Genomic DNA, 9,681 nt, shown 5'->3' on the forward strand with positions numbered 1-9,681 from the left:
TAGTGGCTATAATCACAAATAGCTACAGATCACTGGAACATGTAACTGTTGGGAGGTGAAAGCTTTGAATTAAATGGTTTTCAATCTTGCATTAGATCACCACAATCCTGAGAATTCAGTTTTCAAAATTGGTAATTGCCTGCTTTCTTATAACAACCACAAATGCATCATGACCCTTTTGTCATATAGCTTGAGGTTTGCAAAAGGGGGACAGCTTTACGCAAGAGCTGAATCAGTACAAAACGACATGCAACTTGCTTTCTGAATGAGTAAAACCCCAGAGGGAATCAAAATGTTCACATGAATGTTCCAGTTATATATATTATATATATCTTCATTTGTTAGTTTTGCACATCTTAGGTGTGAAATAACCTGAAATATTAATTAAATATTTAGGAAGAACAATATAACATCTCTGAAATCCACTGTTATGTCATCCAGCATATTAGACATTATATCAAATGATGACTATGGGGTTCATCAGTTTACAGGGGCCATAGTTTGGGGTCATATTGTACTGGATTGTTCCCAGGATTTATTCTTGCTAACTGGTCCTAGAGTCCATATTTAACCAGGGAAAAAGGTATTCAAGTATGCTGCACCCTTAGCATAGACTCAGTTGCAAACTTTTCTAAATATTCAGTCTCATTGGACTCATTCTAGATGTTTCTAAATGGCTGGATGTGTGGACATCTGCCTGTAGACATTTTGAATGATTGAAGGATGGTGTGTTTATTATCATTTGTTTTGATTTTGAATTGTCATATGTGTGTTTTCTTGTCTGCAACCCTGTAATTTATCCCGATGCCTCTTTTGGCCAGAAAACTCTTAGATATTTTTAATCTCAATGAGCCTTCTGCTCAATTACAGGTTAAATAAAAATCACATTTCAGTGAGATCCTTTGTAGATTTTTTTCCCTCATTATCTGTTTATTGGAGTTCCCGACATCATTTGGTTCCTTGCTCAAGTGAGATCAATGGCCAACTCACTTGTTTTGTGCAGATGAATCTTAAACACTTCTGATTTCAGTTGGATTTCAGTAGAAACGAATTCCAAAGTACATCTGAATACACATTTCTTGAACATTTTATTTCTGACATCAACTTGACGACAAAAGCAAGTAACATTCTAGGATGGAAACATGTGAAAAGGAGAAGCTATGTTTCCACCTCCCACACATCCGAGAGAGTGTGGAAGTGAAGGTGTTGGTTAAGACAAGCTTTTAGAATCAGCTGTTATAACACAGAATATTGTCTTTTATTGGGTGTGAACATCTTTTGTCTTAACTGCCTTGGTGCCTGTAGAGGCTAAACTTTTCTTCATCTGCAGCCGCTGCTCTGCCTTCTGCTTCTGCACCTCTTTGAAGACCTGAGAAGAGACACACATGGGAAGTGTGTAAGTGTCAGTAGAGGCACAAAGTAACACCTTTGACTTGTTGGAGTCAGTTAGACGAGCGTATACATCAACATACAGAAAGCTTCAGCAAAGCTCTCAGAAACAATATGCACTTATGTTTCAAGGATTTTACAAACTGTATTATAAGAATACTTCAACAAAATGAACAAAATGACCATTTGTGTATCAACTCCTCACTATGTGTTAACTTGAATTTGTAAAGAAAACCACTGTTTTTTTCTCATGCCAACATGATGAACGTAGAGTCAAAATACAGAAAAAATTCTTCATGAATTGAAGTAATCAGGGTCTGTGGCAAAACTATATCAAAACATCTGTTTAGAAAAACTCACACAATTCGTGCAGTATCATCCAAGTCTCATTTATCGAGTCATATACTCTGTACTTCCCAAACATGCATTCTGCTAGAACTCAGCGATCTAGAGCACTTTCACCCGTGAGCAGCGGTCTTGAGCATGCCTGGGCATACGTGTGTATTTGAGCTCTGCTCACATGTGTGCACCTGTTTGAAACTGATGTGCTCTGAATCATGATTTAGAAATAAATGTTTTAAAATTACTGAACATGCGAGTCAATACTGCAGAAGTTGTGTGAGAGTTTGTTAACAAATGTTTTGACACAGTTTTGTTGCGGAGCCTGATTACTTCAATTCATATGGAATATTTGCAGTTTTTGGATTCTTCATTCACTGTGGAAGCATACAAGAAGAACAATTTTCTTCACAAATTCATGATAACGTTTGGTGTCACTGATATACAAGTGGTCATTTAGCACGTGAGGTAATCTATTCTTTTTCAAGTGATACCATTATTATACACTGCCGATTAAAAGACACTACATCATACAAAGAAAATATAGATGTAAACAGAATAATTGGGTTTTTTGTTTGCTACCTTAATGCAGAAGGCTTTCTTTGCCAGCCAGCGGCGAGTGGCCCGTCTGTTGTACTCTGGAGGGAAGGAGTAGGTGATACCCAACTCCTCGCACACTTTTTCAAAGGAATCATAGCTAACCAACCTCAGGTTTTTCAAAAGCTTTTTCCTTCGGTCAATGGCCATGAGCATCCGCCTCTTGTTAGCTTTGTCCTGGGATGAAATGACATATAAAACAATGAGGTTGAACTACAAATATGATTTAAACAGGGTCAAATGGGAGAAATTATGGTCACCAACTGAAGTTTATAACCTCATCAGCATGCGAGACACTTTGTTACGAATGCAGCAGAGTAACAAGTTAACTATGTTTCATGTATGATGTAATGTGGAAATTTCCAACCATGATCGTGCTAAGCATGTTCTTGTTAATGTGGGGGAGTAAACAGGATATCCTGTAGCACACGCATGCATCACACCAGAGGAAGACAGAGAGGAAATGTGGAGAGACGTATTCATACATGAAAGTTGTAGTGGTGCAAGTCAGGTAACTCATGACACAATACGTCATCTAAGATTTTTATAAAACTGTCCACAGAAGAACCCTTTCTGTTTCGCTTGCCAGGGAGAAAAATGATGCTGATTCTGCTCCTTTACTCACCTTGTGATGTTTCTGCAAGTGCTCCTGATAGTTTCGGATTCTAGCCGTCAAAACAGCCACTGAGGGAAAAGAAATTAAAAGGGAAGCTGAATTAATATACAGTTAAAAAACACCATATCGTATCTTTGTATTTTAATGAAAATGTACAACACAGAAGAACTCACCCTGGACTTCCATTGAGTGGCGGTCATCCTTATCCCTTTGGACTTTAGCAATCATCTGCTCCTTTTTCATCTGCAGCTTTTCACTCTGAAGACATGAACACAGAAATTATCTGTTTATGACTCTTCTTTCTGAGAGTGTTTTTTTTATTGTTGTCAAAAACATTTTGGAAAAACAAGAAAAAAAGTACAGCATGAAGCGTCGATCAGTGTGGAGAACTCACATGACTTGCCAACTCCAGTGACAGAAGTCTTTTGACAATATCATCAGTCCTATTAACAGAAAATACATGAAATAACAATAAATATGAGTATACATTTCTAATGAATTGTGAATATTTTTTCCTTTTTTTTTTTTTTTTACTTCTTTCATGTAAGGTTCTGTATAATGTAAGTTTACGTTTGAGCAAGAGGCACAGCCGCATAATCCATCTTCAGCATTGTTGGAGGAAGATCGCTGAGCTGGCTCACAGGTGCTGAAAGATACAAAATGTGTGGATGAAAAGCAAGCATGTCAAAGTATACTACGCAGGATTGTCAAGTACAGTTCTTAAACACGACCACCAGAAAAAGTTCAATTAAAAGCCAATCCCAGATCCATCGTTTGGCATTTTGTTGGAATATATTTGTGGGTTATTTTTAGTGCTTTGTGTCTTGCATGCCTGCTGCTTGCGGTTCGGCACCTGGTCACTGCCTTTTTATAAAGCTTCGACCTCACCTGAGCAATGTACACACACATAAACCTCATTAACACAGAAAATAAGAAGAAATGAGTAAATACAGGCAGAGGGCAGAGTCCCTGCAGATAAAAACACAGCCACTCACTTCTAGTGGGTTATAAGTAATGATCACAAGGTTTTATTTATATTTGAGTGCATACTTTTTTTATTTTATTTTTTCAGAAAACCCTAAATAATATATCGATATATACTGATGATAATGTAGCCTCATAACATACCAGTTTTCCTCTTCTTTGCACTCCGAGCATAATGTCTCACTGGTGGTGGAACAGCAAAGCTACCTGCACCTGAGGAGAGAGGAAAAGCACATTTAAATGTTTTGTGAGTGGAGTAAATAAAGAAAACACCGAAAGAGAAACATCACAGACAAAGACATCATGGCTTATTTGAGTTTAAAGAGGCCCAACAGCTGGTGTTTGAATAATAAGTGAATCAAGAACAAAACCTGATACAGTCAATGTTGCAAGACAAATGAAGACATGACATTTGTCAGACACAATACAAACTAGCTCAGTTACCGGTCAAAGCTGACTGTGACACACATGGGAACGTCACATAATGCTGCAAGTTGCTACTGAAGCAAATCAAGACATCTGTGACACAATAACTCATGTTGTGACCTTCACAAATCTGGTTTGTACGTCAAGACTTCTACAAAAAAAACTCTCATGCTCACAAAGACACAAAATAGGAAGCACAAAAGCTGGGGTGTGAGAAATTCAATGAAGTTGTTAAAAAAAAAAAGTGGTAAATCTGTAATGACATTGACTGCCATCTTTTAAAGATGAGTTCTGTCTGCGGTGATGCAATAGTAAAGAAATACTGAAAAAAGAAACAGGCCATTTATAGGACTGGCACCACAGAGGCCTATATTCTGAGTTCATAGTGCCCTTTGCAGATTTTCTGCCTCATATTTCCTCACAGACTCTGAGGCTAGGGATGCATGATAATGTTTTTTTTTAAATGTTTATTCTTTATTTTTTTATCAATATCTGATATACCAATCTATAACAACAACAACAACAATAAGACACGTATGTTGATATATGCTTCTTTTTTGGAAAATTATTAACTCTCTTCCCCAAATCCTCCGACTGAATATTCCTCCTTTTATCTGTATCTGTATGCCCTGATTTATCTCTATTTTTATATGTAAATATATATATTCATTTATTCACTTATTTACTGTTGTTACCTGTGATGTTTGTACTTGTTTATTTTGATTATGAAAAAAAAAAAGAAGTTTGTCATTTTGGCAGAAACCAGCATATTGGCCAATTCTGATATTACATTTTAAAGCCAGTTTCCGCCAATACTGATGACGTGCCAATATTATTATGCATCCCTATCTGAGGCTATCCTAAATTTGGTATCATTGCAAGAGGACAAACTTAATTCTGATCAGAAGTAAGGCGATCCTTTCATCCATCCTGCATGTTAAAAAACTCTCTACTTGTGACTAGACCCAATACCAGACATTTTTATTTGCATCATGTCGCTTAGCATGGATGGAGTGATGTCTTCATGGCTGTGTGTTAATTTCTATTCTGATCTGCGAGAGGAAAGTTACAGGATGATGATGCAGCTGATCAACACATTTACGGTGCATGACAAGCAGGACTGAGATAATCTGTATAACACGGCCGTCACACACCCCTGATAAAACACAGCTATGCACATATCAGATTGTGAGAGGAAACTGTTTTTTTTTAATACCAGTGTAATTAAAATACCAAAGTATGTAATTTCCTTTAGAACACTGATGCTTCATTCCTGCAGAAATACAGACGCATGTGCAGCGAACACGATGGTGCACTGCAGCTGTTGTGGTGTCTCAGAGCTCTCCGGCCATTAGATCATTTACAAAAGGTTTTCTTGGTGGTAAACATAATGTTACGTTTGCGAGGGCAGCTGCTTTTTATTTCTCATGATACTGTCAGTGATTTAATTTCTGTCAGACAGCACTGTTGATGTATTTGATCCTCCTCAGACTAGTAACTGTGCACCCAACCAAATGAATAACGACATAGGGTTATAAACTATTTATCTATAGACATCTGATTCAACATTTTCCTGCTTTTGTCATCAAACCCAGACGCGAATTGGTCTGCAAAAAGATGACAACTTGTTCACAGGCAGGTCTGTTTGAAGGTTTGGTGCATCTGTGACTGTCAGTGTGAAATTAGGATGCCACAGTGTGAAAACCAGTTATCACTTGAGGAGGGAAATGAAAGTATAGCTGCTCTAGATGCTCATGATATGATTGATAATACAAGATGAGATGCATCAGATGGAACAGAGTCTGTTCGGATATATATGTACTGAGTGAAGTTTGCGATAACAAATCTGCAACCCTGCTGCAGAAATGGGTCTATGTTAAAAGTATTTATCATCTTATGTAAAACTATATGTGACGTTGGTATTTTAAAAAATAATTTGGTTTTGAGTGATCTACCTGCAATACAGACGATGTAGCTTTTTATTCATCAAAGTTACTTTGAAACACAAACATATATGTTTTCAAAGTAACACTGACCATATTTCACACACATCAAACATTCTCAGCGGCTTTTTTCTATGACATTCACTTGTGCCAAGAGCTGTTGCCAATGAGAGAAAATGTATTCTTGAGATCACTCATCTGCATCAAGTCATTTTGCAACGACTAATGTTAGTTGATCCTTCTTAGCTGTGCACTTCAGATTTTTGTCATTTAATTTAGTCCTGGCCCCACTTTGGGCATTTATTATTCAACACACCGACTCAGCTTTTCCTTTTGTTGCGAGTATTGCAATAATGTTTTGTGATACTGTATCAGTTTTAAAAAAAATACTAAACAAATTGTTTTCTTAATTTATCTGAAGAATATTGCGAGCACTTTTATTTTTACTAATATAGGTTAACATTAATTCCTTTGTTCAGACTGCACAAAAAGCAGTGCTATGATATTTGCTGTCACAGAGAACGGGATAAAGACAAATGCAGATTTCACTGTTCTGATTACATGAAAAAGGTAAACTGTTATATGCATATATGGCAGTGTGTTCTTTATACTAGACAGTTTTCCAAAAATTAGATTTAAAAAAAATTGCATGATACTGCCTTGCACACAGTATCACAATATATTGCAATATATTGAATCATTTCCACTTTATCGTGATGTGTATCGTACTGTCAGATTCTTGACAACACAAAGCCCTTATAAGTACTTTGAGCCGATCTTACATGGAGCTATTTTATAAAGCTCTATAGCTGAGTGTTTTAACTTTTTGTAGCCTTCATACTTTACTTTTGGTTCTTTTTGTCTTTTCCCTGTAACTGTATGTTGCAATTCTATGTAACCACAATGTAAATATTTACCTTTATATCTTCTTTTTTTTAAAACCATGACTGATACTGTATACACATTATTGTATGTAACCTTCATATCTTATTTTTTCTTCATTAAAAGCCTAACTAGGAGCAGGAGTTTGAAACTAGCAATAGCTATGATCTCTATATGTGAAACATCAGTTGCTACGGTTTGTTTTTAACAGGCTGAAGCTGTACTACGTTAAATTGCTTTGTCCCTCTCAAACAAACGAAATTAGGGGTCGACTGATATTGTTTTATCAGGTCCGATACAAATAGCATTCATTAGTACTTAAGGAGACAGATAACTGATGTTTGAAACCAATATACATTTACAATAAAACGAAAATATTTCTCAAAATTTTAAATCAGGAATATAACACACTCCAACACAAAACTTTGTTTACATGCCTTCAGAAAATGTATCATCAACACTGAAACTTTCAACATCATATACAGCAAGTTTCCCACAACTTTTTCTTAAATAAAGTTCAGTAAAAATTTAAATAAAATGAGTGAATAAACCCTGAGGTTTAACAAAGTAGTTCCTCCCATGGTGACACTTTCTTTGCATGCATTGCAGAGTGTTGGTGTTGGTTGAGTGTAATACACACACTTCTGTCATTAACCGACTTTATCAGCGATCATAAAAATAAAATGCCGATACAGATAAATTGGCAAAATGCCTAATATCGGCCCCAATAACTGGCCAGGCCAATAATCTCTTGTCCCTTAAACAAAATAAATAAACAACACCAAATAAGGCTTTATTTATGAATAATTTCAAAACCCTTTAAAACATTTAAGGATCCATGTGGCCCTTGCGGGTGCTCAGGATATTGACCATTTACAGTTGAGTGACCTTTTCCAAAGCCCAACTAAAACACATTTAGTCCATCCCCAGTGCTGAAAGATTGTTTTAAGTGCCTCCCCCGTTTAGCACCACCCCTCCCCTCTCATAAATAACGAACAGTCCCTTACATTTTCCGTTTGTTGTTAATAACGTTGCAAGTTAAAGCTATGTAAAGACTGGAAATTTTAACTCTGGAGCACAAAGCCAACAATATCCGTAATTTTTAATATGCTAATGAAACTGAGACAGTTTCCGTTTTCCGTCCCTGCAGCGGGTGCTGACCGTCGGTGTGCTAACTGACGATGCTAATGCTAAGTGTCCACAGACAGACGGTGTTTGGCACCGTTCACCTGCTTTAATAAAACGCATCAACCAGCTAGTTCATTAACGCATTTGGACAGTTTTTTTACACTCCTCCTGTCCGTCACACTCACCACAGCTGACTCTCGGTCCCGATACCGAAGCCGGGCTGCGTGTCCACGGTCTCGCTGACAGGACTGAGCACACGGCGCCGCTTTCCCGCAAAACACCCACCGAAGGCCTCAGAACAGCCCGTAGAGCTATGTTTGTGAACATGGCTGTCTAGATAACTCACTGAGTGGAATAAAAACTGTCCCAAAGTTATAAAAATGTGACAGGTAATCACACTCGACCCCTATATGAGGCTCGCCATTTTGGACAGACCAAACTAGCTGAGTAAGGATAGGGGGTTATTATACCCAGGCTACGCTAACAATCCCAGAACACATCGATAGGACAAGAACGGGGAGATTATTTCAGTTTTTTTTCATAAAAATAGCAACAGTTTGTTCCAGTATTACTTTCTTTAGTTGTAAAGATAGTTTACTAAAAACTGAATCACTTTATTTGCTGTATTTAAGGTTTTTGTGAAGAGTGCTGTGAATGACAAAGGGTTTCAGATTGGGTAGAAATGGGTTTTAGGGACTGTTCATTATTTATAGGGTGAGGGTGGGGGCAATGTTAAACAAGGATGGTATTTTTTTATTATTTGTTTTGTTTAACATTGAGGAAAGACATACAACTTTAAATTGTTGTATTTTGTTTATAATAAGATACCCTCTAAACTCCATAACCTGCCAGCATGTTTGAAAGACATTTGTAAAAAATCTCATGGGCTCATAATGTAAAAATTAGGTGATAATGATGTGATTTGTAAGGAGGATTTGCATTTTGCTTAAGGAGTTAGCTTTGTGTTGGTAATAACTCTTATTCCTGTGCTGTTTTAATTTGGTGTGAATATAGGGGAAAAAGTGAAGTGAAAGTGTTCGTAGTTTTGGAGAGGGCCAAGATGACAAAAAATGTCACATCCCAGCCACTCCACTCCTCCAGTAAGTAAAGGACAGTCCCTTACAGTGTAAAAACAACACGTAGCAATAGGTAAATTAATCAAAATATTGAAACAGTGATCATGATTTGACAGCTTATTGTTAATAACAATCATGGACATATACTCAGTGGTGTATTGGGGGAGACACCCAGGTATACAGGTTAAACCCACCTTTTTTTTCTGTCCATTAACAGTATAACCCATTTATCAGCCAAAAATCTACTGAAATATATAAGGGAGTATACCTCCTTCCTCCATGGGTAACCTACCAGCCCACC

The 9,681-nt window shown here is 37.1% G+C and overlaps 1 protein-coding gene across 1 annotated transcript; it reads right to left on the reverse strand.

Annotated features, from left to right (window-relative positions):
• Positions 1-1,069: 1,069 nt before the first annotated feature.
• Positions 1,070-8,760, reverse strand: mrps15 (mitochondrial ribosomal protein S15). Its single transcript, XM_042490225.2, has 8 exons — positions 8,490-8,760; positions 4,070-4,138; positions 3,512-3,587; positions 3,336-3,384; positions 3,115-3,199; positions 2,951-3,009; positions 2,311-2,502; positions 1,070-1,369 (listed from the first exon to the last, which is right to left on the reverse strand). Exons 1-8 carry the CDS (start codon positions 8,629-8,631, stop codon positions 1,259-1,261), a joined length of 783 nt encoding a protein of 260 aa, XP_042346159.1. The 5' UTR covers positions 8,632-8,760; the 3' UTR covers positions 1,070-1,258.
• Between the last annotated feature and the right edge of the window lie 921 nt (positions 8,761-9,681).

This window comes from Plectropomus leopardus, chromosome 11, assembly GCF_026936395.1.
Source record: "Plectropomus leopardus strain MGB_pleo_1.0 chromosome 11, ASM2693639v1, whole genome shotgun sequence".
In the NCBI taxonomy this organism is placed as follows: domain Eukaryota; kingdom Metazoa; phylum Chordata; class Actinopteri; order Perciformes; family Serranidae; genus Plectropomus; species Plectropomus leopardus.